The sequence below is a fragment of the Ammodytes marinus genome (assembly GCF_949987685.1).
Source record: "Ammodytes marinus genome assembly, chromosome: 23".
NCBI classification, from domain to species: Eukaryota; Metazoa; Chordata; class Actinopteri; order Uranoscopiformes; family Ammodytidae; genus Ammodytes; species Ammodytes marinus.
In genome coordinates this window covers 14,150,183-14,176,421 of record NC_137227.1, presented here as the reverse complement: position 1 = coordinate 14,176,421, position 26,239 = coordinate 14,150,183, and the positions used below count along the sequence as shown (strand labels likewise).

General features: G+C 42.7%; 4 protein-coding genes across 7 annotated transcripts; 2 read left to right on the top strand and 2 right to left on the bottom strand.

Annotated features, from left to right (window-relative positions):
* Positions 1 to 1,070: 1,070 nt before the first annotated feature.
* On the bottom strand, positions 1,071 to 3,241 carry cideb (cell death inducing DFFA like effector b; the record flags this gene model as incomplete). Its single annotated transcript, XM_080051880.1, has 5 exons — positions 1,071 to 1,212; positions 1,452 to 1,642; positions 1,887 to 2,045; positions 2,750 to 2,864; positions 3,216 to 3,241. 5 exons carry the CDS (start codon positions 3,239 to 3,241, stop codon positions 1,071 to 1,073), a joined length of 633 nt encoding a protein of 210 aa, XP_079908006.1.
* A 1,090-nt stretch (positions 3,242 to 4,331) lies between these two features.
* tinf2 (TERF1 (TRF1)-interacting nuclear factor 2) lies at positions 4,332 to 11,382 on the top strand. Of its 2 annotated transcripts, none has more exons than XM_080051693.1 (10): positions 4,332 to 4,676; positions 4,986 to 5,188; positions 5,286 to 5,393; positions 5,853 to 5,948; positions 6,070 to 6,180; positions 6,303 to 6,426; positions 6,807 to 7,683; positions 8,866 to 8,918; positions 9,013 to 9,092; positions 11,244 to 11,382. In XM_080051693.1, exons 1-10 carry the CDS (start codon positions 4,649 to 4,651, stop codon positions 11,247 to 11,249), a joined length of 1,686 nt encoding a protein of 561 aa, XP_079907819.1. In that variant the 5' UTR covers positions 4,332 to 4,648; the 3' UTR covers positions 11,250 to 11,382. The 2 variants fall into 2 exon arrangements, with proteins under 2 accessions (XP_079907819.1, XP_079907818.1); XM_080051692.1 differs by lacking the exon at positions 11,244 to 11,382 and adding an exon at positions 9,926 to 10,460.
* Positions 10,601 to 13,863, bottom strand: dhrs4 (dehydrogenase/reductase (SDR family) member 4). 3 transcript variants are annotated; one of them, XM_080051695.1, is made up of 9 exons: positions 13,730 to 13,863; positions 13,293 to 13,408; positions 12,737 to 12,914; positions 12,513 to 12,614; positions 12,284 to 12,354; positions 11,462 to 11,513; positions 11,239 to 11,373; positions 11,007 to 11,062; positions 10,601 to 10,901 (listed from the first exon to the last, which is right to left on the bottom strand). In XM_080051695.1, the coding sequence occupies exons 2-9, from the start codon at positions 13,403 to 13,405 to the stop codon at positions 10,787 to 10,789; spliced, it is 822 nt and encodes a 273-aa protein (XP_079907821.1). In that variant the 5' UTR covers positions 13,406 to 13,408; positions 13,730 to 13,863; the 3' UTR covers positions 10,601 to 10,786. The 3 variants fall into 3 exon arrangements, with proteins under 3 accessions (XP_079907821.1, XP_079907822.1, XP_079907820.1); XM_080051696.1 differs by having other exon boundaries at positions 13,776 to 13,861; XM_080051694.1 differs by having other exon boundaries at positions 13,740 to 13,860.
* A 424-nt stretch (positions 13,864 to 14,287) lies between these two features.
* efs (embryonal Fyn-associated substrate) lies at positions 14,288 to 25,981 on the top strand. The gene is made up of 8 exons (XM_080052574.1): positions 14,288 to 14,408; positions 14,894 to 15,088; positions 15,924 to 17,246; positions 17,511 to 17,633; positions 19,097 to 20,038; positions 20,288 to 20,356; positions 23,022 to 23,279; positions 23,679 to 25,981. Exons 2-8 carry the CDS (start codon positions 15,077 to 15,079, stop codon positions 23,862 to 23,864), a joined length of 2,913 nt encoding a protein of 970 aa, XP_079908700.1. The 5' UTR covers positions 14,288 to 14,408; positions 14,894 to 15,076; the 3' UTR covers positions 23,865 to 25,981.
* Positions 25,982 to 26,239: the final 258 nt, after the last annotated feature.

The following is a 26,239-nucleotide window of genomic DNA, read 5'->3' as shown; positions in this document are numbered from 1 at the left end:
AATGACTGAGTTTGTGTTACTAGTATTCCATAGAAGGGATTGAAAATGAAAGATGCATCAGATGAAGTTTGTTACGTTGAACCGTTTTTTACAACAATGTTTGATGAAAGGTTGCAAAGTTAAAGGCATCACTGCTGCTCTTTAATATATAGAATGTTTTGTTATACTGTTATTCCTATGTATTGACTTCAGATGTTATCTGTGTCTCTTCTGTTCCTGCCTGTGTTTGACCCAGCAGCTGTCTTTTACTCATCTGCAGTCTGGATGAAGTTTGTCACGGATGAGCACCTTTGTGCTGTGCAGATGTTTCTTTGTTGTCATTTAAGTAAAACATTTATATGGCTTGTCGTTCGAAACACGTCTCTTCTCATGATTCGTTACATCATGCAACATGCAAAATGAAGGGACAAGAGGGGTTTCAGATCCAAATAACAGACAAATGATAATGACAATAGCCTATAGTAAAATTCTAGAATATTATGTAAAATATATTGCACAATATATAGAAAAACTACATTTATAGTTTAAGACTGTAGGGTAATGGAAGCTTTGAATGACGACCAGGATGCGTTCTCTTCAGTTTGAAGCATTTACTGATTGAACTAATGCTGCAGTATTACAGAGAAATATAAATAATTATCTTTTTTAGCTGCCCTCTTTATGTAAACAGATTCAACATGAAATGCATTATGTATTTGTTTCTAACCAAACATTTGACAACAAAGACACTTGATCTTTTGGGTGTGTTACATTCCTTTAATAACCTGAAGTATTAGGGGTATAAGAATATGGTACAGAGTCATACAATAACAACATGTAGCACTTTCATTTGTTAGCATCTTAAGAGTCTACCTTAATAGATCCGGTCAAAGAAAGTGGTTTGCTTTCCTCCTATATTAAAAGGGGTAAACTTCAGAACAATTATACAATGCATGGCAACACGATGAGATGTTCACTTCATGGGATTAGATTCTCAAAAGATCTCAGATCAGCCCTATGATCTCTATGAAGATCAAGAATGACATGGGGCTGAACTATTCTCTGTTACAGATTTCTCTCTCGGCTCAGTTTTAGTTCCAGGTGGCGTTGTACTCCCCCCTCTGAGGCTGCCAAAGCTCTGCTCCTTCGATGACGCGGCGGATCAAGGAGGCGGAGGTGATGAGCAGGTGTCCAGCAGCACTTAGGAGGGCGGAGGCTACACGCAGGGCTTCTCTGAAAGAAAGGACAAACAAAAACAAATCCATACAAAGGGTCGACTCGTCAGTATGCTCTTGTACTGATTCTTCTGCACACTCAAGTCACATTTCACGCTAGCATTAACGATCTGATAATGGAATAATATATAAGACAGTCATGGGGACAAGTACGAGTCACAATACTGTATTTCGATTGTAGCTTCTCTCTATGTCTTTTTTTGGAATGACCTTCACCCTGTTCTTCTTCGGGCTTACCTGAGGATTTTCTTGGGCCCCAGACACTGAAAGTCAGCGCTGACAGAGTACAGGCCTTGAAATGTTGCATTCACATTCAGGGAGCCAAATAGGTCCTTGGGGCTGGTCTTGTAGAGGTCGAAGGTCACACGAGCTATGTCTTTCCCGTTCCGTTGCTTGTTGTAGTCCTGAGATCTGGACACAACTACACCCTGGAAGTTTAAGTGGGGTATTATTCAAGAGACAAAAAATAATAATTCACAAACCCAGTAATGAGCCATTAATCTGGGGCAGATGAACCTGTCATGGGGAGAGGCCCAACATGCTGCCAGGGACCGAATGCAATGGAGAGTGCTCATTGAAGCCTTATGTCCCATAGGGGACGAAGAGGAGTAAGTAAGTAAGTAATCTGGGGCTTTATACCGAATAAAGTGTGGCTTCTTTGGTCAAACGTACCTGCTGTTGTTTCCACGTCTGTCCAGGCTCCAGGGCCATGAGCATGATGTTGTCGGGCAAGGTGAGGAGGAACTCGTCGGAGTCCACCTCTGTGCCATCATCCTCACAAACCAGAGACAGAGACACCGCAGACAGCGACAGCAGCAAAGCCTGGCATACCTACGGCACAGATTCAAGTTCTGGATTATTGTGAGAAATCAGATCAGTTTCATCAAGGTTTTTTGTATTAATTGAGGTCAATCCAAAACCTTTTCAAGAAGCAGTTGTGCCCGCCAAAGTATGACAATTAGGGACAATAAGACCCATTAAATCCATAAAGTATTAGCCTACTTTTAGCAGATTTTTAAACTCCAATGCTAGCCACATTAAACCAGACAGCAGTTATAATATAATATCATCAGATGTTATGCTGCACATCTTATCTTTATACCACTGTTGACTGTAGCCTGGAACTTATGATGTGATTAGGGATGGGAGGATTTAAGATGTTATCACCAATTGCAATAAATAACAAGATACTAAACCTGTGTCAGAAGGCTGAAGGCTCAGCTTGACCATTGTATCCACCACAAAAAGTTGAATGGTTTTGGGGTTTTATTTCAACAAAAAAAAAGCATCCTATATTTGATGCTATAAAAATATATCCTGAATCAAAATGATTTTGGCCAGAATAATCCTGACAATATATCCTATTGTAACGTGCCTACAGTATGTGATCACATAATTTGACATCATTATTTTTCATATCATATCATATTAAATCATATCTTGTTATTATTATTATTATTATTATATTATATACATCCTGCTACCCTGATCAGAACCTTCTCTTTTCATTATAAATATTCCACAGTCCCTCTCACCCTCTCCTTCAGCTCCTCCAAAGTCCCTGCTGTGATGCCTTTCCTGGTCCCCCTGTCGTTACCGCACACTCTGAAAGGACGCTGTGGCGCAGACCAAACTCGCTTGGTTACATTTCTGTGGAAAAGACCAGATAAAAACGACATAGGCCTACATTATACATTACATTATTTAATGTCTGTTGGACTTTTTAGAATAGGAAAATGTAAAGTAACCACAACAATAAAACTGTTGCCAACCCTTTTCCATTATACCGTAGTAGGCCAACACTAACATTTGAAAATATCATAATAATATAGGCCTGACATATTTTTAAATGTACTGTTATATCATTGAGGTACTTGATTATCTACGTTTAGCCTACGTTATTTCAATGGCACCATGTTGTTTATGTTGTTCAATCAAGTGAAAGGATCATGAAGCAAATCAATACAATATCAACAGTGCCTAAACTAATTCCTCCCTTACTTGAGAAATGAAGATGTGGTGTCCATGCTCGGCAGTCTCTTGTTGTGTTCTTCGGGCAGTGTTTTGGAAGAACGAGTGGTAATGTAATGTCTGTTTGTGTCTTGTGTTTGACCCAGTGGCTGGACTTTGCCCCAAACCTGATAATGATTGATCTGATACAGGACCGCAGAGGGCAAGGTTCATCTGGCCTGTGTATATACTGAATGGTAGTGTGAGTGAGTGACCTCATTTCTTTATCTGACAATAATGTTTTTATTGCCTTTGTAGCCTGACTTATACTGGATATTTGCTGATGAAACCTTTATTGTTTTTTTAGTTATATAAAATCTGATCACATGAACAATATTTTGTTTGTTTGTTTTCTAACAGCCTATGTATCCCTTATATTCGTTTTTTCTTATGGAAATTGTGGCCAAAGTGATAATGAATGTGACATTTTACAGTCGAAAAATAAAAATAACCAGCACATTAACGGTGACTTCAAACATATAGGCCTAGGCCATCAATTGTATAGCCACTGCAATTTCTTGGCTCATATAAACAGCAATACTCATAAAGCTGCAATAAGATAATAAAAGCTGATATATGTCGGCCCAGGTAATTCGTAGAAAATAATCTTTTAAACTATTTAATCCCTGTAGGCATATTTAGGCTATTAGGCTTTTTAGGCTACTCATTTTGAAGCCTTTCATAGGCTATTTTGTTTGTTCTTTTTTTCTCGTCTTTTAAAGTTGCTAAATGCTACATTATTTGTGTTCAAATGCTCCTTAAAGTGCTCTGAAATTCTTCACACCATTACCCATGACACGTTGTTATTATTTTACACTATTTTTTCAGCATCTTGCCATGCTATCTTCTTGACACATTTACACAAAGCACCAAAACAGATGGGAGCAGCAGCTGGCGGGTCTTCTGAACTACGTCACATCCTGAAAACAACGTCGGGTGCACTTGCTTAAGACATTACGGTTCTCGCGCGGGCGGGGTTACTTGACAGCCGATCTGTTTTAGCTTTTAGTCTATGCTTTTAGTCCAAGTGGTCAGAGCACCGCCCACTCGGCCCGCGCCAAGTAAAGATTCGAGCGGTTGAGACTGCTGCAGCGAAGGCGGGAGGATGAGAAGCAGAACTTTTTGATAGACGTGTTGCTAGCTTCTTTTTCTAACGGGTAAACAACTAACGCAACGCCGATGTGTAACGAAAAACAACCCCAGGCCTCACCGGAGTTTGTGAAACATTATCTCAGCCGCTTTTCGCTAAAAACTTCACCTTTGTTAACTGTCAGTTCTTTGAATCTTACTCTAGCAGCAGTCTGTCTCAAGCATACAGCCTATTGGTCTTAGGTTGCTAAGCTAACTTAAGTTTATCAACGTCTACTTTTGGTCACATAACCTCCCTGATCAAAGATAATTTAAGCTTTGACCGATATAGTGAAATGGCTACAAGAAAACCTAAGGAAAATGGTGAGTGCTAATATCTTGTATTAAGGTGAAACTGCTTTTCTGAGACGCATATTGTAGTAAAAATGGTTTAAGTTGATTATCTTTACTCAGTTTGTGGCAGGTGTGTGACATGTCCTTATCAGTCCGTGTATGTGACAGCTGATGGGAGACTCCTTTTCATTTGCATCACTCAATGGGTTATCTCAATCCATCCGAGTGAAGTAGATGCTTTAGTAACCCTTGCTGATTAAGTCATCACATTAGTTGTCATGCATTTCCTTGGCAACGGCTGTTATCCCATCTTTACCTCCCATTGTTTTGTCTCAATAGATGCTAGCCTTCCCTTCGCTGCCCTCCAGCTCTTAGCCCCGCCCGTGCGCCTGGTGTCGGCGGCGCTGTGGAAGGTGATGAAGCGGAGGGACGTGATGCAGTACGGGATCCTGGAGGAGTTCGTCACATCGGCCTGTGAGACTGTCCCGGGGCTGCTCACCGCCAGACACCAGGGAAAGCTGGCACTGGGGCTCAGAGGACGGGTGAGGATTTATTTTGATGTTAGAAATGCAAGTCTTTATTCTTAACGTGTAATGTATATAGTGCGAATTCATCTTCATCTTCCACCTCCTTTTTCAGTTGATCTTGGAGCTGTGCTGTTCACAACCGGATGAAAAGGTGATAAAGTCCCACCTGGAAAGAATCCGTGCTCCCAGTACCCCGTCACCCTCCTCTGCTCCTACTGTGGTAAATTCGATCCTAATCTCACAACATATGTGCTCACTGCTCACATACAGTACTTATACGGCACATTATTTTTTGCCTCTATACCTTGATACAGATGATATAACAATGTATTGGGAATTACTATTAGTGTGTTCATAAAGTATTTGAACTTGGTGTGGGATCTGTGAAGAAAGAAAATCATTAGCAATGTGGTAATAGCTATCCAGGCAAACCATCATTGCTGATTCCACTTAAAACATACATTTATTTTCATTAAATTGCATAATTTAACTGTAATGCAAAAGATAACTTTATGCCGTTACAATAACTTCAAATGGTTATCTAATAATGTTGATGTTATGTATGACTCTTAATGTGTTTGCAATACATTCCATAGGATTCCCTGAAAGATTATATTGTGTTATACAATACATACAATTTGTTTGGAAACATTCTAATATCTGGTCTTATGTCTCCTAGAGGAGGGATGTCAAAATCCAGAGAACAGTGGAAAGTTTCCATGCTTTGATTCAAACGCTGCTGACAGACCCAGCAGAGAGAAAACAGTTCTTCAAGGTGAGTCCCTCCCTCTACTCGCGCTTATTTGCAAATCACAAGGCAGCAGCAGCAACCACTTATATTCACTTATAATCTCTGTTTTGATCATTCGATTTACGTAAAAAAAAACTTCTAACAGGAGGAGTTCCCTGTGGATTACGGTCCAAACTTTGACCACGAACTGGAGAAGCTGCTGTGGGAGTTTTTGATTCGCTTGGACCAGCTGCTTCCAGTTCCCAGTCTTGTTCAGGTAATGGGTGCTTCTGTTTTTTACTATAGCACATAGTCATCCTTTTAAAGAGGCTTGCTTAGACACCAGATACAGAATGAATGTAGTTTTGAAAGAAAACTGAATTAATAACTTGTCTTTAGACTGTGTCGTGGCTCGGCGATGCCCCCACTGTCCTGGAAGAGTGTGCACGGGCAGCCACCCAACCGCAGCTCCTGAAGATCCTGCTTCAACATCAAACCTGTCTGGGTAACCTGGAGACCGCAGGTAGACACATAGCTTCTAAGCGTCTTGCTAGTGAGGCCTTTGGTGTTGGTCATAATAATTCTCCTTGTCCACACTTGGATGTTCCAAGGTGAAGGCTAAAAACCAGAGGTGAAAGAGCTTTTGCTGTGGCTGCTTGTGGAACAGTCTAACTCTAAATATCAGAACTGCTCAGTCCTCTGATGACTTTCAAACTTTCTAATACAATTTGAGCTTGATATTCTCCTATTTATTGTGTTTTTATTTGTATTTCATGTAACTTATATTTGTTGTTTTGTATTGTGTTTTAAGCCTGTACAGCTTTTTGGTCAACCAAGGTTGTTTTAAATGTGCTTTAAAAATAAACTTTGACCTGACTTGACGTTGTTGTTTGCATTTTACAGCATCCCTCCCTCCGAACATGGGAGACTCCATCCTGGCCTCGCTTTCTCTGCCGCCGTCCGGAAGAGTGCCTTCCAATCAACAAACAGGGAGCAAACAGTCTGCCGTGGACCAGCCCGGTGGCACAAATACAACAGTCAAAACACCATTCATAACACCTGTATTCGGACTAATATCTAATGAAGACGTTCCGGCTATGATCTCTGCCAACAAAAGAAGACTGGGCGCTGATGAACCAGCCAGCTCGAAAGACGCAACAAACGAGAACTTAGCCGCAGAAGAGGTTTTTAAGTTCACTGTGGTTAAACCAAGACACAACACCAAAGATGATGGAGTGAACGATGGTGGAGAACAAATGGAGGAGGAGGAAGAGAGGGGCGTCTCAAAACGTAGCAGTGGACTGAAACGCAAGCAACCGGACAGACGAGAGAGTGAATCCGATGAGGAAGAGGAAGTGCTGAGCAGATCCAGGAAAGAGCAGATAAGCAGGAGTTTGAGAAATAGCACAAGCAAGCTCACGAAAACCAGAGAAGGCCAAACTAAAAACGGGAGCAAAGAAAACAAAAATGAAAGAATAGAAGAGTGTAGCAAAGCAGTCCTGGAGACGTGTATGACCCAGTTGGGGCTACGCCTTCCCAAGGATCCATACCTCTGCTCCGTATATGTGTCTTGTCTGAGCAACCAGCCCAAAGTTGTCCTTGAGAAACTGTCACTGATTTGTGCCGGCGCAGCTAACAGAACCGGTAGAGAAGGACACACATCCTATATGAAACAGCAGGACCAGAGGAGGAGGTCGCCGGTCAAAGCTCTGACATGTAAAAGCATGAGAGGCCAATCTCAAAAGACTCACCCGGATTCCCCCGGACTGGACGATAAAGAGTAAGAGAGATAGGGAATACGTTACACACGGTGCAAGGCTTGTCTCAGAATTATGTCAGTTTGCAGTAGAGCCCAGTTCAGACCAAAGATTTGCCTTGCAACGAGACGCAACTGCAACTGCTTGCAACGAGCTGGCCTGGACGTTCTAAAACTGGACCTTGCGATTTGACATGTTGAATCTTCTGCGACTCCTTGCAACGCGCTGCAACGAGCAGTTCACACTGCTGCAATTTCTTCCCCGCAACGTTCTAAAACCATTTCGTCGCAAGCAGTTGCAAGGCGAATCTGGGCTTAACATGGCAGAACAAAACATGTTAGGCTAATCTTGTTGTAGCATATTTGGATGAAGTTATACCATGGGCGAAACCACCCATTCTTTTGGGGTGTAGTGTCTGCACAATACTGGGGAAAAAAGCAATCTGTCCCCCGCCCCCAATGTGCACTATAAAATTGGACCTTGTTTTATGACCACTGAACGGATCTCCCTCCTGTTATTATCAGTCTATTTTCAAATTATTTCCAGTAACGAAAAACAAGATTGTGTGACACCCCTCCCAATGGTACACTTGGCTGGGCACAAATTTTCAGGTGTGCGGTTTCCCAACAGAAAATGGTTATTTTCAAAATGCTGCAGCTGGTTGGATAGAAACATAGTTCATGCAAATTAGAGTAATAATAACTCTAAATAAAATTAAATATGGTAGACACCGTTTTCAAATATATTAAGCAACAATAGGAGAGAGTATAGATTATAGACCTCAGTAAAAAAATAAGATAAATATGCAAGCTAACTTATTAGATAAGACACTAGCTAACTCTATTCCACTTACTAACGTTACAAAGCCAACTAAATAAGATGTGATGCTACTGCAACAGTTTAGTATTTGGAGCTCCACCTCTTGACACTCAAGTTTGCTAAAATGGTATCTGGTTACTATGCAGGCAGCACAAAGAGACAGGGAGAGGACTGATAAAGGCAGAGGCCGGACAGGGTGAGACTATGGAGGTCAAAATTATGATTTTTTTAATATGTATGTACTCTATATTGTCCTTTTTAGAATTGCAAGGAAATCTCTTTATCATTTAGAATTCATTGTTTTCTGGCTAAATTATAAAGCAGATCAATAAGCAGCTATGGGAACTAAAAGTTATTGGTTGAATGATGTTGTTTCTACTTGACAGAAATCATCCCGTACTACCGAGTATAAGCAGCTCTCCCTCTCGGCAACGGACAGGTGATTTTTGCTAGAAAATAGAAGAAAAAAAAAAAGCAACAAAGAAACTTTTTCGACAAGTTTTATTATAACTGTGTTTGCTTTTTATGTTTAGAGCCGTCCAGTCGTCAAGGAGACGGTGAAGACTACGTGGCTGATTCTGAGGACGAGGCGACAAAGAACTTCAAAGGCAGAGTGAGTCGGCTATGTATGAACATGTGTTTGAAAAAAAAGATGTACAGACTTGTAAGTGCTTATTTGATTTCTGAAAAAAATGCGATCCAGTATATACATCCTGAATTATATTTAGATTTCTAAATGAATGAGAACAATTAATGCTTCCATAATGTCCCATTTAAAGGTGAAGTAAGCGATTTATTTATGTTAATATAAGTGTTAAATCGCTCTTTATTCATACAGTGATTACTTACATAATGTGCGCGTTTCATAAAGCCGATCTCTCAGTCAGCTGCTCTGCATGTAATCGGCAATAGAACTTTTCGGAGATCCCAAAATGAATAACCAATCACAAGAGAGAACGTTACAAACCGACACCCGTCTCACTCCATGGTCTCACTACCGGTGCACGCCAGAGCGACAGATGGGTGAATGTTTATGCGCCTACAATGGCGGAGCAGGTAAAAATCCTTCCCAATGTCTGTTTTGATGGTTTTTATCATGTTTTATCACACTTATGGATCTGAAATGATGCTAGATAACTCGCTGCTTGAAGACCACAGTGCATTAATGTGGTGACGTAGGGACGAGCGAGGGGACTGCTAACTGCAGTAACTGACAGGAAGTTAGCTAAAAGAACCATTCCACTTACAGCACCTTTAAGCCTAAAACAGAGGCTTTAAGGCAATGAATAAGGTCACTTTGGAACTTTTTCAACTAGAAGATCATAGATCATGTTTTACATACAACCAAAACCAAGGCAGACAGTGTTGTTTTTTCTCTAGTTTATTACTTTATGAAACCAATTCAAATTCTCCAAACTTGATAACTTGGCTGACTGTCTCCCTCAGCTGTTTATGAAGCGCTACTACAAGACCAAACATGGCACTTACGTTCCCACTCTGAGGGAGTACTGGAGGCCCGGGACGACACGGCGGAACATGTTATCCCCTGGCAGCAAGCGCAGATGATGAAAGGGATTTTGCCTTTTGGGTAAATAATGCAAGAAAAAATGCCAAAGGACTTTGACTGCGTTGATTTTTTTTCTCCACAAGCTACAGCAACAGAAAACGCCTGAAAAAAAAGTGTTTTGAAATGCACCTGGAATTGTGTCCAATTTTTATATTCATTACTTCTCTTGAAATGTTTGATTTCCTTGCCCAGCCGATTGATTTATTTTCTGTCTTGAATAAGTTGTTGGTCATCATGGAAAGATTAAGAAAGATTGTCATTGATTTTGGGCACCATAATGCAAGAATTTTTTAATACTTTGCTTGTAAAGACAGACCAGACAACATCTGGATTATCTGTTACTAATGATTTAAATGTTATATATATTTTAAAATGTAATATGCTCAGTTAATAAAGTTTTTTTTAAAAATTGCAGTCATATTTTGAATGAGTAAATGGCAAGTTTTTGGCAAAATAAAGCTCTTAAACTTGATTAATGCAAAAGTGATCTGATAATAAGTGAATCATTTTAAAAACCTTCCATAATCACATTTATTTTTAGAATTTCAACGTCAGCCTATCAGACATGGACATTCCTGGAATAGAAAAAGCTGTTTTCTCTTAATGTTCATATCTTGATTTAGAAATTGTTTCCACAGAATACTCACAAAAGCGTCACGAAGATAGCCCAAAAAACAGATCTTCAATAATAATCTACACAGGAGCCCACCCACAATGAAGTGCAAATTGGTTTAGTGGATTCATAGTCGACAGCCTATCCCTCCAGTCACTGTTATGGTCTCTCCGGTGATGTAGGAAGCATCCTCCGAGCACAGGAACGCAACCACTCCTCCAATTTCCTCTGGCTGTCCAATTCTGAGTGGGGAAAGACCACGGAAAATATGCCTTATATGGCATTCATATATCTGTGCACGGTAAAGGATATAAGTGACAAACTTCCTAGTTCATTATAAACCGTACCTTTTGATGCTGAGCTGCTTTTTGAACTCGTCCATTATGTCTTCATTCTGCCACAACTGGGACAAAAACAGTGGTCTATTAGCGAGACTGTAACGTTCGTCAAGAGTAAATTAGGACCAAAACAGCATGTCTCGAGTGAAATATAATTGTATAAGGGTGCTTTAACAAAAAGAAAAAAAATCGTGAATACACTTTTTGAGTTTAGGGATGTGTGTTTCTTTTCTGTCCTCACCGCAGAGCTGAAGCCGGTCTTGATAACCCCAGGGGCCACGCAGTTGACTCTAATGTTACTGGAGGCGAGCTCGGGGGCCAGAGCCCGGGTCAGACCCAGCAGTGCTGTCTTACTCACACTGTAAGGACCCAGGGCCTGATGAGACATGACACTGGGTCATTCACAGAGCGTGTGTATCTTAATACATGTTGGAGATAACTGTTCTGCTCATCCTCTCACTGACCTGCATTGGTTGGTATCCGGCCACAGATGACACAAATACTACATTTCCCCCTCTGAAAGACAAATACAGATACATCATTTGCAATCGAATATACCAGTGGCCAGTTTGGATCTGGCTGAGCCCTTTCTTATTGGTGTGTGTTTGTAAAGCTGCTGTACAATATCATAAGTCTGTCATTCTTCAATAAAATTTTTTGCACAGGGCTTATATAACACCAAGCAGATTAAAGAAAATGGACAATTCCCTCTCTCATTTGTGTTGGCATGGTTGTGGTGAGGCAGGAACATTGATACATCAATTGTGGCAATGCCCCGCAGTACAGTGTTTTTGGAAAGGTGTTATTTATAATTTGTCTTCTTTCTTGAATGTGAGAATACCACTCTGCCCATTAACTTGCCTTCTAGGCAGTAGAGTCGAAAACATTGAATCAACAGTCACCCTACGCATCATAGCCTTGGCTTTCCTGTCAGCGAAGCAAATTATTTTGATACATTGGAAGATACGTAAACCCAATTGCTTTAGCATTGAAAATTGGCTGACGGACTTTTTAGACCTCCTGTCAATGGAGCGAGCAGCATCAGCTCTCAATGACCATGACTGTGGTAAAGAAGGTCTTTATAAGCATGAACTTAAGAAACTGGACATTTAAATGAATTTATTTAAAAGTATGGATCTGCACCCCCCCCCCCGTGTTGTATTTTGTATTGTCCTGTGAGTTTTTTGTCTTGTGGTGTATGTATATGTTGTCTGTGATTGTTTTGTTTGAGAAAATAATAAAAATATTAACAAAAAAAATAAAATAAAAATAAGTCTGTCACTCACCCCCTCTTCTCCATATGAGGCACCACCAACTTAGTCATGAGGAAGGCTGCTGTCACATTCACAGACAGGATCTAGAAGGGAATGTAAGAAACAATCACACCTCCATAACAAATGATCCTGAGGTAGAATAAAGGAAAGGCGGAATTATTTATTCATATTTTTGATTTTTACTTTATAAATAAGTCCTGGGGCTTATAAAAAAATCATTATTATTTGTTGTTGTGTATACCTTGTCCCACACGCCCTCTGTGGCGTCCAAGATGTTTCCGAAGAAAGGGTTGACTGCTGCGTTGGAAACCAAGATGTCAATGCCCCCGCACTGATCCAGAGTCTAATCCAAAACACAATACTGGTCTATTAATGAGACAGATTGTTGTCAGATGAATAGCAGACAACCTTGTTATTATGAGTATTCAGGCGTGGTGTGGCCCAGTCACTTGTCTGTACACTCACCATTTGAACCAGTTTTTCTCTGTCTGCTTCCTTGCCAACATTACAGGTGGTCCCAGTCACTTGGATGTTCTGGCTCTGCAGCAGCGTCACGGCCTTGTCCACGTTGGCCTGCCGCCGGCTGCTCACCACCACATGGGCTCCTCTCTTTCCCAGAGCCTGAGCTGCAGCCAGGCCGATTCTGCAGAGAAGGAGGAGAAGAAGAGCATTTCAGTAAGGGATTGAGTGGAATGCCTTAAATGTATTTTAGCAGCTTTACATAATGTTATTCTGTAATGTTGAGTGAGAGAGACAGTCAAAAAGGTATGTTTTCCAAGATTTGATGCTCTGTGGCCATTTCAATGTAACTGAGTAAAATGTGCTGTTGTGAGCTCAAATAAAAACAAAAGAGAAACCTCAGGACATAATGACCATATTCTAACATAAAACACAATTGTGTGAATACATTTAAAAAAATTACAATATAAAAAATAATGTTGCAAAAGCCATTTTCTCAGATACTGTTTTGTATATATTGGGGCAGTATAGACAACAAATGGGTTATTCAAGTAATTCTTACCCATCTGTAGAGGCAGTGACTATGGCTACCTTTCCAGCAAGGCTGCTTTGAGACATACTCCTTTGGCCTGCAACAGGATTGGTCCTAAGGCACCTGAATACAGTCCTAAACATCACCTGTGAAGAGAGAATATTGCTAGATATTTAATTGTATGAAAACACTGGGTAAGTAGGGCAGAGGTCATATCGACTTGGTGCACCAGCTTAATACTGAGAGATAGAGTTTAGTGTGACTGAAGCTGGCAGAAACATTTTCATACGTCAATTTAACAATACACTTATTGATCAATCAATTGATCAATGTTGAAGCAACTGCAATGATTGAACACTTGATCGGTTGTTACACTGACAAGACCAAAACAAATCCAGTTCAAGTTGTGCCTTTTACGCAATGTATGTGTAGGGTTCTAATGCAATCGTGCAAATGAGATCAAACACCTTATCTCACCATACAATTCATGCAAAAGTGAACATGAAGTTGTACCGAAGACGAATTTCTCCAAAGACTGTCAGAAGTAGTTAGCCAGGACCTTTGACTGCCGAAGAATCATGTGTAGGGCTGTAGATTAGGTCCATGGAGTACAGTCAGTCTGTTCCGGGGAAGAGTCCAGCTGTCAAAATAAAAGCCTCCAGCAATTTACCGCTGTCAATTTAACTGTAAACTTAGCAATACATTCTGACTAAAACCTCATACAAATTGTTTATTGGATCTAAAATCATACTGTACCGGTCGATAGTAGTATTAGCGTGGGCACATATTTATCTATTTTTTCTCCAAAAGCGTTTTTTCTGACAAACGTCCAATTCCAGACGTCCTTAAACGCACCACGGAAAAGACGAGCCAATCACGCAGGCGCAGTTTTCCGAGCTGCGGCACAAGCGCAGACTTAACAAACGTCGGATGGGGCTAACGCTCGAAGCAGTCCCTCTTTTGCAGCTTGTAGATCGGCGAACTATGGAAAGCTGCGAGGAGGCGGAGAGTACCTTGTTGTCATCGCAGAAGATGATTGAACGGCGATGGTCACGGATTTTCACGCCTGAAAAGAAGGGATTTATTTTTTAGACATCACAGACTGTACGCCTGTGAAGTTTGTCGACGGTAACATAAAAAAGCAAGGTATTTTTTTCATAATAGCTGCTAACGTTGTGTGCTGAACAAATCGCCTTTAGCGGTTTTCCCTGGCGGTGCTATTGTTTTGAAGTGAAGTTTAGCGTTAGCAGCGAGAGGCGATGAAGATAACTAGCGTTCACGTAGCTAGGCCGCGACGACACAGCAACCATTACTCCAGCTAAATACTGTTTTAACTGGTTGTCATTTAAGCACTATATTTCTTATATATTCAACTACATAAAATATGCTTGAGTACACCGCGCATTTATCTGCTCAGCTAAGCTAACGTTAGCTCTCTCGCCGAACGGGTTGCGTTCAACGTAACGTTACTGGGCGTGGAAAGGAGAAGACAGGTGTTGCCAGTGCCTGCTTGGCTTTCATTTCACATGTGTCCCGTCCCGTAGCAGGATAGGTTTAAGGCGCTAAGAAGCTTTTCGTCTCGCTGTTTTTTCATAAACGAGTCGTGACAGGCGTGTGTGCGTGGTTTGCAGGATCCCCTCCATGAGGTGCCCGGACTCTTTTAAGATGTGTCCTTCCCAGAGCCAGCTGTGCCCAGTCTGCACCGAGCCTCTCCGGACACCAACACACACATGAGGACCACAGCCGATCTAGATGGGTGACCCAGATTGACCACGACACTCGAGTTATAGTTTGTCTGAGACATCTTGGCCACAATGTCTGTCTCCGTGAGTACTGTAATTCTCTCTTTGTATGCGATAATTTCCATGCACACTTTGGATTCCTGCACAATCATAGACAGAACCAACTTAAAACTGAAAAAATGTATTTGCTATGCATGCTTTTAAATAATTTTTTTTTTAATGTATTATCTCATCATTTTTACCAGGATTCTATTTACCTCCATTACTGACCTAAGGGGGTCCCACATGGCTCTATGGAGCCTGGTTGTCCCCAGGGGGTTGCTTTAGAAAATGAAAGGGGGGCCTGACTCACTGGCTTTTGGGTTGGCAATTAAGTCCTAAACTGCAAGGGACAGATGTGCCCCACGTCCCCTCCCCCTCCCTCTTATCTCGCTCATTACCATTAAGCCCTTGTGTCCACTTGATCACTGATCCTCCCCAACTGTGCCCCTCTTTCTCCCCGCTACATTATTCCGACACAGCTGGCATTTCAGAGTTTTTTGTCATGATTCTAGCTTTTACATTTAGCATTTTTTTTTTTGCATTTTGTTTGTATGAGTGTCTGTGTTCCCCTAATCCTCTTCCTGTCCCTCTCTCACACACATACACACGGCCGTTTTACGAGATCTTCCCTATTCACTCCTATTCACTCTCCATTCAACAGCTCTAAACAATCAACCTTTTTGTGCTGCTGTCTTGGCATTGCCATGTCAATGTAGTTGTTGTGCAGATGTGAGACAACTGGCTTGTGTGAATTTAGACTGTCCATTAAAACCCATTTTTATTGGGCCATTTGGCGCGTGTGTATGTGTGAATTTGCTGAATGGGAGGGGCCTGTGTTGTTTACGGTTTCTGCTCTTGTTTTGGTCCTCTTTCTCAGACGGTATTGGCAAAGGCGCTGTTCGACAATGCTGCAGAGAGCCCGGAGGAGCTGGCTTTCCGGAAGGGGGACATCCTGATGGTGCTGGAACAGGAGCAGGGTGGCGGGCCGGGCTGGTGGCTCTGCTCGCTGCACGGCAGACAAGGCATCGCCCCCGCCAACCGCCTTCGACTGCTTCAGACGGCCCCGCCTCCAGGCTCGGACCAGGACTCTGTCTACCTGATGCCCGGCGGCCCCACACTGGCCCGCACTGCTGTCAGCTGTAGTGCTGAGGACATAGACGGAGTGTATCGCTCCCCGCCGGGTGTGGGTGCCGCCTCCAGGTCCGGGGAGCTCCGTAGGGCCGAGGGGGGCCGTCCACGCTCACACTCCAGCTCTGGCACCACCCGGCCCAGACCGGACTGGGACCTCGGGGTGGCGGGGCGTCCGCGCTCCCCTTCTCTGAGAGGGCGAGGGGCTGACATCACCGGAACTATGTACCAGACTCCGGTGGGTCCCATGCCTTTAGCAGCTCAGCACGCCAGGCAACCAGGAAGTGTCATGGCGTCGGAGTCCGTGTACCTCGCCCCCACCGGAGTTCCAAGGGCAGCGGATGAAGCAGAGGACACTACATATCTAGTCCCAAGAGAAACACTAACAACGGGGCACTTGGACGACTGTTATTTGGTGCCCAAAGGAACACTACTTGCAGAGGACGATGTTTACCAGTCCCCAACAGGAGGAGCTTTGCCTGCTGCCGTCTGCTCTAATGGTCCCTCTATTATTGGTGGAACGCCCACGGGTGCTCCCCAGTCCAAAGTGACGCAAGATACACCTGGGATGTACCAAACTCCCACCCCTGTTGGAGCAAACCTTCACAGGACTTCAGCCACAGTTTTGGCTCACCAGCACCCATGTTCGCCAATATCGCCCTCCCAAGCGCCTCCAAGACCGCATCTAAAAGGAGGGTCACCCAACCCCGCTTTGGCCAGGGGTAAACCCGGCCTGGCCTGCCATAGAGGGTCCCCTATGCTGATCCGAGCAGGGCAGGTCAGGATACCCGGGTCGCCAAATTGTGGTCGCAAACCTCCTCCACCAGCACCTCCAGTGAGGGGAGTCACCAGGAAGGATGCCCAGCAAACGGCACCGTCATCAGCAGATTCTAACTCTGTCTCAAAACCCACCGCTCAGGTCAGTCCCACTAACGTTCAGCAAGATGTGGACAAACAGAGGGGAAGTCCGCAGAGCAAGGAGGAAAGGACAAACAATGGCCTGGAGAAAAGCAGAAATATGCAGAACAAGAAAGGGGAAAGTCTGGATTACTCTGATTCTGTGGACGACCAGGTATGTGACTGGCGGCTACTTCACTTACCCCACTGTTGAAACGGCTGTTCTTTCTAGCAAGGTGCTGTTTAAGGTTCATATATATATATATATATTTTTTTTTTGGCAAATATGTATCTATTTCACTTGCACCAAAAAGCCCTTTTTTCTATGGGCATGTTATTTTGAATAGATAGAAATGTTTCATCAGTATATGTTTGAAAAATCTTAAAATGTGGGTTGACCAAGACATGCGTTCCTAATTGGGGTTTTGTGTCATTGTAGGTGTATGACACCCCTCCCAGTTGTCGGTGGCAGCGTCCAGTCCCATCTTCGCTCGGTGATGATGATGATGGCATCTATGACACCCCTCGCAGTCTCCCACCACAGACTGACTCTGAATCTGAGGTAACACTTCCAAATCCATACTTTTATTTTAATGTTCTCTATCATTTTAATCTAATATACTGTAGGTACTGAGGGGTAGAAACAGCATCTGAAACAACACAAACTACCATGTGTTTCAAGGATTTAATTGACTTTGAAATGTCTATTTACGTCATGTGTGGTTTGGAGTCTGGTGCAGACCATTTTCCAATATTTTTTTTCCTGCGTTTAATTATGCTCTTTCAATGTGAGCTGGTTATTTGCATGGATGTCCTGATTTCTCATGTAATGACTGGGAACTGTGGTTCACTGGCATGTAGAAATCATGTCTGTACAAGTGAAGCAACTTGCCAACAAGAGATGGCTATCAACCAACCTTGTCACCATTTCTTCCCACATTCCGCCATCGGACGGTCCCCCCCCCCCCCTCTCCTTTCAAGGCGAGGCCACACCTGTCTCTGTCGGCTGGGGGAGCCTGTCTATCCAGTCCAAATGCTGCTGCTATTTTTCCCTCAGTCACACCCATCTGTCAGGGCCATGCCAAGGCCATTACACCAGCACCCGGCCGGGCCCCAAGTGGTCTCTCCTTTAATGTTACTGGAATATGTCTGCCAGCTGTTGGAATATTTTTTCTCCTCTTTGCCTGCAATTACTGTATGTGGCCTACAGACTCACTGTGTTTACACTGGGCTGGTTAAGGCTGTTACATACTCCGCAAGAAGAAAGTTCTCGGTGACAGAGCTGCGAGAAGTTCTTTCTGGTCTGACATTACATACTTCCATAGACATATATACGTATATTATATCTATGACATACTTCACGAGAACTCAACTGCCGAACTCCTCACCGCGGCGCATTGTTACCATGGTAATTGACCCAGTAGCGCCAGCTGATTTTCCTTATTTCTTTCAAACGGGCACTTCACTTTCCTCATTGACTTCAGACTGACCAATCACACAATAGTTCTCGGACAAGCTGCGAGAAGAAAGTTCGGCCCGGGTGATGTGTCGAAAACAAGCTGCAAGAACAGCTAAACAAGAGCTGCGAGAAGAAAATTACGTCAATGGAAATTTGTTACACCATATTATATTACAATAGTTGAATTGGAGCTAAAAAAATTATGAAAAAGTAGAGTGGGAGATAATGTCTTAATTTAAAAAAACAGTCCAACATTTGTAGACCTTTTATGTGTTAGATGATCAATATGGCATTTTAAACTTGAACTTTCATCAAGGTTGACCCTCAGGAATTTCCGTGGTATGACCACTTTAAAGTCTTATTATCACACAGGATATCATATTTGATTGTTGCAATTGATGAAGATATCCTGCTTCCACCACTGACCCAGGAACCCTACACTGTGTTATGGTTAAAATAATATATTGTGTCTGTCGCATCGAAATGATCCCCCATCCACACAAGTATTATGTAAACAACACACTCAACTTTCAAAACATTCCTTCTGTCTTCTCCCCCACTTGTAGGTGTACAATGTCCCCACCATCGCTCTGCATGTATCAGATGTCCAGGCCGATGAAACGGACGACGACGTATACAGCGTTCCTACTCTTCCAGGTTTGCCTCTGGGCCCGGGGGAGTCTACCACCAGCCTCTCCGGTGAGGACGGCGGCCAAGGAGGAAAGGTCTATTGTGTCCCCGGACCTGAGAAACGAGCCAGCGGCGGAAGTCGTAACCGGGACTCTTTGGAGCACGACTGCGGCATCTACGATATGCCTGCTTTGACTGTGGAGCTGCTCCCTCACTCTCTGTCGTCCTCTTCCACCTCCACTCGCCGCCTTTCCATTTCTAGCAACGGTTCTGGCGACGTGCACTGGCGAGTCTCGCTCTCAACCGTAGTCCACACGGTGTTGGGCGTGACCTCTTGCTCGACGTCCACTCTGTCATCGCGGGAACTCGCCACCTCATTGGCCGAAATCCTGTCGACTTGGAAAGCCAGCCATTCAGACGATCCCCCGGCGCCTCTTCAACAGGCCTGGGCTCGACTGTCAGACCTTCTACCAGCGCTTTCCGCCATTGGCAACAATCCCCCGTCCGAGGGGCTTTTGGTGCTGGTACAGCGCTCCCTCGAGGAGAGCGCCCTCCTTTTGCAGGCTCAGGGCCGACCCCGTCTGCCTTCCCAAGACTCCCTGTCCCGCAGGCCGCTGCCTGCGCTCCCGGTGCCTGATGGGAAGTCCTCTGGAGGTGGGATGGGCTCCCGTAAAGGTAGCTGGATCCAGGAGAGGCCCCTGCCCCCGACCCCTCAGCCCGCCTTCCCCCTGCCTCCCACTCTGTCCACCGTGACACTGACCATGAGTCCCACTGACGGACAAGAGGACGACCCCAGCAATGAGTACGCTGGGATCGGGCTGACCCCCATCCCTGCCCCAGTTCCTACCGGAGACAGCGTTGGATACGTCAAGCTGCAGGTCAGTTTTCGTGATGAAATTGAGTCTATTGTTGCACTTCTTTATGGTGAATATTGTGGGTCTAGTGTGTTATGTTGAAATTGGATTCACATGTTTTTGTTATTCTTTAAATTAAGATTAAGAATGAAAAAAGATTTCATTCCATTTAAAAAAAATGTTTTGTTATCGAGCATATGTACCTTCCAATCAAACATGGACTGTCAATGTGTCTTTAAAACATGTCCGACTGTTCTCTCCTTCCCACACTAGGGTAAACCTGAGCCTCCACCAGACCTGGTCGAGAACGGACGCATACATACTATCACTGCCGAGACAAGGGTGAGCATTTTCAATCTGTATTTTTACTAGTGGTGGGCCGTTATCGGCGTTAACGTGCTGCGTTAATGCAAGACTCTTATCGGCGATAAAAAAAATATCGCCGTTAATCTCTTATTCCACCTCCTGTTCGGCTCAGGGGAGATAATAATAGCCGGGGGCCGTTGTTGACACTTGAGGAGCCTTTATTCTCTCACACACCCGCCGCTCTCTCTCTCCATCACTTGCCCACGACACAATCGGGTATTGGAACGCAGGGTGGGTGTGTGTGGCCACCGGTCGCCACGTGACTATAAGTTTCCAAGTTTTAAACACTTCTATCTCTTCAACGTCAACGTCACCGTACCCGAATCCTAAATATCCCCATAGCAGATGCTATATTTCATCGGGGGGGAAACTTTGTTTTGCGCCACAGTTCGGCCGTAATGCTGCTGCACACATACACACACACACAGACACAGGCGCACACACACACGCTGCATGACAGAGACGAGGGGCGCTACCAAAAAGACGAGAGGAGCGGTTGGAGCAGTTGGAGCGTTTAGAGACACATGCGTGCACATTTATTTACATAAAATCGCAATCGCAGTCATTTGTGCAGTTATGTAAAATGTTTCACTAAGGAAAATTACAGAAAAAGTAACGCACAGTGACTTTGATGAGTAACTTTAATCTGATTACTGGTTTGGAGATAGTAACGCGTTAGATTACTTGTTACTGAAAAAAGAGGTCCGATGCCGGTTACTCGTTACTAAGTAACATCTTGTTGAACATTATTTATTTTCATCACCAATTATCATAGTAGAACAGCTTCCTCAAGCAGTTTGTGATGCATGTTGGAAACAGGAGATGAGCCCCTGGTCTGATGCGCCACCTGGCTTGAGAAACACGTTCTCAAAGACTTACTTTGAGTCATTATTTAGGAGCACACAGACTTACTTTGAGTCATTATTTAGGAGCACACAGACTTACTTTGAGTCATTATTTAGGAGCACACAGACTTACTTTGAGTCATTATTTAGGAGCACACACATATTATGAATGAATTCAAATGAGCCATTTTAATCTAGATTAATCTAGATTAATTCCAAAATTAATCTAGATTAATCTAGATTAAAAAAATTAATCTATGCCCACCTCTAATTTTTACCTCCATATACACAACCCTTAGCTCCTTCAGTCCTCGGCCCCGTACAGAAACAGGCAGCAAGTCAACACAGATAAGTCATTGATTCGCTCTGTGTTCACAGTGCGCTCTGTTTACTAATGCCCGCTGTGACTCATTAATCGTGCTGCAGCAACTCTGTGGCTCCTGTTGTGGTCTAAAAACATCTTCATTGTACACTTACCGTGCTCATACAACATCGCCTCAATTAATATCACACTTATCTCTGTTGATTTCTCTCCCTTGAATCTGGACAGAGAGAGAGTTTGTTTGCTATGTTGGAGCTTTCATTTGTTTTTCTGAGCATCCAACATCAAGGCCTCCAGTTTGAGACTTGTAAAAAAAAAACATGCATAAACAAATGATCTTCTATTGTCTTGTGTTATCTCTTGAGTCAGATTGAGGTCATGTTTTTCTTATCGTAAAGTCTGCAGTTTTTCTGCCTCATGCTCGATTCCTTGGTTACGCCATGGGCGACAAACAAGAGGTCACTTGTGAATCTTCACAATCTTGCCTCACAGAAAGTAGGCTGCCGGACAATAAGTGCCAGAAAAATCTCAGTCATTCTTTCAACCGGTTCACTTGCTGACGTGCTGTTTGTTTATAGGTTTGTTTATGTCTGACTTTTAAGTTCCCTCTGTGACTCGCATGTCTGACCTGTGTTACATTAATGCAGTCGTACAACTTCAACGGTCATTAGTGAGGTGGTGCAGCCCATGCTATTCACGCTTTGGCACATTTAGGTCACTGCATAATATATTAATAGTTTCACAGAACACAACTCACACTCACTCATAATTTTCCTATTAAATGTATGTGCCTGTTGTTGGCTTCCCTTCATTTGTTATGTAGCAAAAACTAAACCTTCGCAGACCTGATTGTGTGAAAAATGTGTCACAAATTATTTGGGAGCAACTTGCACATCAATCAAAGAAGTCTGCAGGTCTTCTGGTCGGTTTACATAAATGCTTACAATGAATTGTTCTTTTTTGTAATACATTTAAATATTGCTCTAGTTAATGATTAATCATTTTCTTTGTCAAATGTCTTTGAACACGTTTTGTCAGTCAAAACCTTAATATATTCAGTTCACTATTATGTGTAACAAAGACACTGGAAGCAGCAGATGTGTTAAAAAAATAGTCGCTGACTATTTTTGTGTTGATCAGCCACCCAATTCATCTATTTAACAGTTCTAGCTCCTCTATACTATAAAGACATATTAGATCACTTTTATTTAAATGAACAAATATGGGTTCAATACAGTAAATGGCATTTAACATTAATTACAACTGATAATGTTGTATATTTATCTGATAGATTGTAAAGTTTCTCATTAATTTTTTTTCCCGGGTTTGATTTTCCCAGTTTCAGGGATTCAAAGTGATAGACTTGTCACAGGAACTCTGAAAAGATAATACCACATTTAGAGCGAGTGGCATGTTTGACTCTGTGGCATGACTCCCCCCTTTACTCATACTGCCTTCCTCTCTGCTTGTACAGCTGACCCCATCCCCCGCTCTTCCGGTGTCCCTGTCCCTGGAGGACTCGGAGCTGCTGTCCTTCTACTCCTCTCAGAGCCTGGCTCACCTCTCCTGCCTGGCCGACGCCATCGACGTGCTCTTCAGCAGCGTGCAGGGGAACCAGCCACCACGCATCTTCGTTGCCAGGGGGAAGAGTTTAATCGTGACGGCGCACAAGCTCGTGTTCATCGGGGACACACTCTCCCGCCTTCTCACCTCTGCTGATCTCCGGGCCAAGGTGTGTAGAGAATAGCCCATTATACAGTTTTCAAAACATCATTGCGTGAAAATAATATGAAATGCAATAGTCCATATACGTCGGGCTCCTGTTCGCTCTGTCTTTATTTCTCACCAGTGACCCGTTAGCTATATATTACCTTGCTTATTACATGGCTACTAACTAAATGAATTCATTAATTTAAGCAAAATATTGTTTTAAGTTTGGTTAAATTGATTTAGAAATGCTTTGCTTACAGTACAAAACAATAGCCCACTACGGTCTGAACTTCCTCCATAGCAACTGTAACTCTGCTGTCAAACTTGGAGATGTAGTCCATATGTTGAGAGGGGGAAAAAATATAAAAATATAATGTATAAAAGCTGTGTAATAATTCTGTTTCTACTTCTTCTTTTTCAGGTCACAACCTCGGGGGGGCGACTCTGCCAGGCCTTGAAGTCAGTTGTCGTGGCGACAAAGGGCGCGGCACAAAACTACCCGTCAGTATCCGCCACCCAGGAGATGGTGGACCGCGTCGCTGAGCTCTCGCAGCAAGCAGCCGGCTTCTCCACTCTGCTCCAGCGACTGGCAGAAATATCCTCATGATATTTCATTTGTCACTTGCGTAAAAAACTTTGTTTACACTACACATATACTTCTCCTTCTCTTTGAAATGCCTTATTTGTTGTCTGACTGTTTGATGACCTTTTTCGTTGGAATGGGATTTTAATTGGGCGAAGTTGAACCCTGGAAGTGTTCAGCTGTTACTATGCTGGGTTTTAGACTGTGTTGGTTCTGTCCTCCAAAGTGTGTGTGTGTGTGTGTGTGTGTGTTGGTTTGCCTTTTGTTTATATACTTCACCTCTGTGCTTTGACGCCAGGCACACTTGTCTTTTTGAGTGTTAACTTATTGAATATTTGAAGCCCCGCTGCGGCTTGGAGCGGACTGCTTATCTTGGGAGCTTTGCTTTATTAGGTTTGCCATATTTTCCTTCCTTCACATGATAGCCACTTTTCCTTCCTTCCTTCCTTTTATTTATTTAGCCATCCCCCCCCTATTCCAAAAATATCACAGGAGGCCTGACATCCTGGTTCTGGCCTACTTTTTGCTCTACCACCTGAAAGGCCTTTTGTGATTATCTTTCTGAAGCTGTTGATGCAGCATATTGAGTGTGTTGGCCTTAATATGACAGAAATGGAATAGGATGGGGTGTTGGAAGTTTACTTGACTTCCATTCCTAATCTGTGCAAGTGTGTGCTGTGATTGTGAAATACCCGTTTCCCACTAGAAGGCAAAGATTAACTGCAGTACAGTTTGTAATCCCCTCGATGGGGATTACAAGAAAAACTTTTCGGTACATGTTCAGTTTATGTTAATGCAGTCTTACACACCAGTCGGTCCTGTCTGACAGAGAGAGATGCTATCTGGGAAAAGATGCAGTGACAGAAAGAATAATGATAGTACAGTGATAAATTGCCTAATCCTCTTCTTTCCCACGGACTTGTAATGGATCAAAAAAACCTGTCGACCAAGCTCACCTGTCTCCACATGTCATGTTTTGCATGCTTACGTTTTTTTTACTGTCTTTGTTTGTCATCTTCATTTACCGTCAAGGTGCTCAACAGTGTTCACTCACATCTGCTGTGTTCGTTTGAAGGCAGTAACCTCGCTGCAGAGCGTTCAGTACAAACACAGGCTGGGTATAATATATATATTATTCATTATTAAAGTAAAAGCATAGCAGTGTGAAACAAACTTCACTCATTGCTAATTTAGTTCATTTATTGCCCAGCCCTAGTACAAACTGTGAAATAAACACAGCCCCCTTATCGATTTGATATGGGTGGATTTTACATTTGAAATCTAACAAAATGCATACATTTTTTTCCATTTTGCATTACTGTCTGACCTCTGCTATTATATTTTGAACCAGGTATCTATTGTAATGTTGACCTAAATCTTAACAAATGTGATGCATCCCACATTTACACTACAAATCTTAACTGTGTTCACACATGGCCACATTTGTCTTTATGGCACTAAATTGGATTATTTTACTTTAAACTAAATGGTAGGATCCATCTTCTAAATCATATTGCTTTACCTTGTATTCAAGTTTATTTTTTTCAGATCCAAATCGGTGTCATCGGGGCAATGCATAATAATTTCCTCAGTTGTGTGTCTCAGTTCGGTTCAAATCATTATCTGAGGAATGCGTAAGCTTCCTGCTTTTACATTTGCTCTGCTGCGGCGCTACCTTGTGGAGGTTTGAAGTATTACTTAATTAATATAGATGCCAAAACAGGCCCCACTGTATGTATGAAGAGAGCATGGTCGGCAAGTAACCTTTAGCTCTATATTTATTATTGTCAAATTTTTATGTTCTTTCTTTTCAGTTTGCATGGCTTTAATTTGCTTACATTTTATATATGCACATCCCTCACCAGGGAAGACTTTATTAGTTATCTTACAGCGAACAAAAATGTTTTTTCTGGGAACGTGTTAAGTTACAGTTCATTGATAAGGCTGTATTTTCTTTTGTACAAGACCGTTTTTTTTACCCTATGTAAGCTCATTTGAGTTTGTTTTTGTCTTTACTGAGGTATAGAAGTGAACATTTCTCCTACAGTAAGCACACCTACAACTCTTTACTTTAAACACTACATTGGATGTCTGTCTTGTATTCCTGTCCAGAATGCACAAATACATCTTTTGCAATTAAACATATGTGTTTTGGTCATTTCACGGCAAAGACCGTACATTTCCATAAACTAGACAAAGTCTGAATAAAACAACTTTGAAATAAATAAAAGTTTAAAATATCGTATTGAACTTGTATGGCCTGGGAGCTGAATTGCCCCAAAAATGTTCTACAACTGTCACCAGACTGGTAGTCTCGCAAAGCCAGACCAAACTACAGCAAGTAGTACCAGACTGGTATGTGATTCGGACCAATTCGGAAAAGCCGAGCTTCTCCGGAA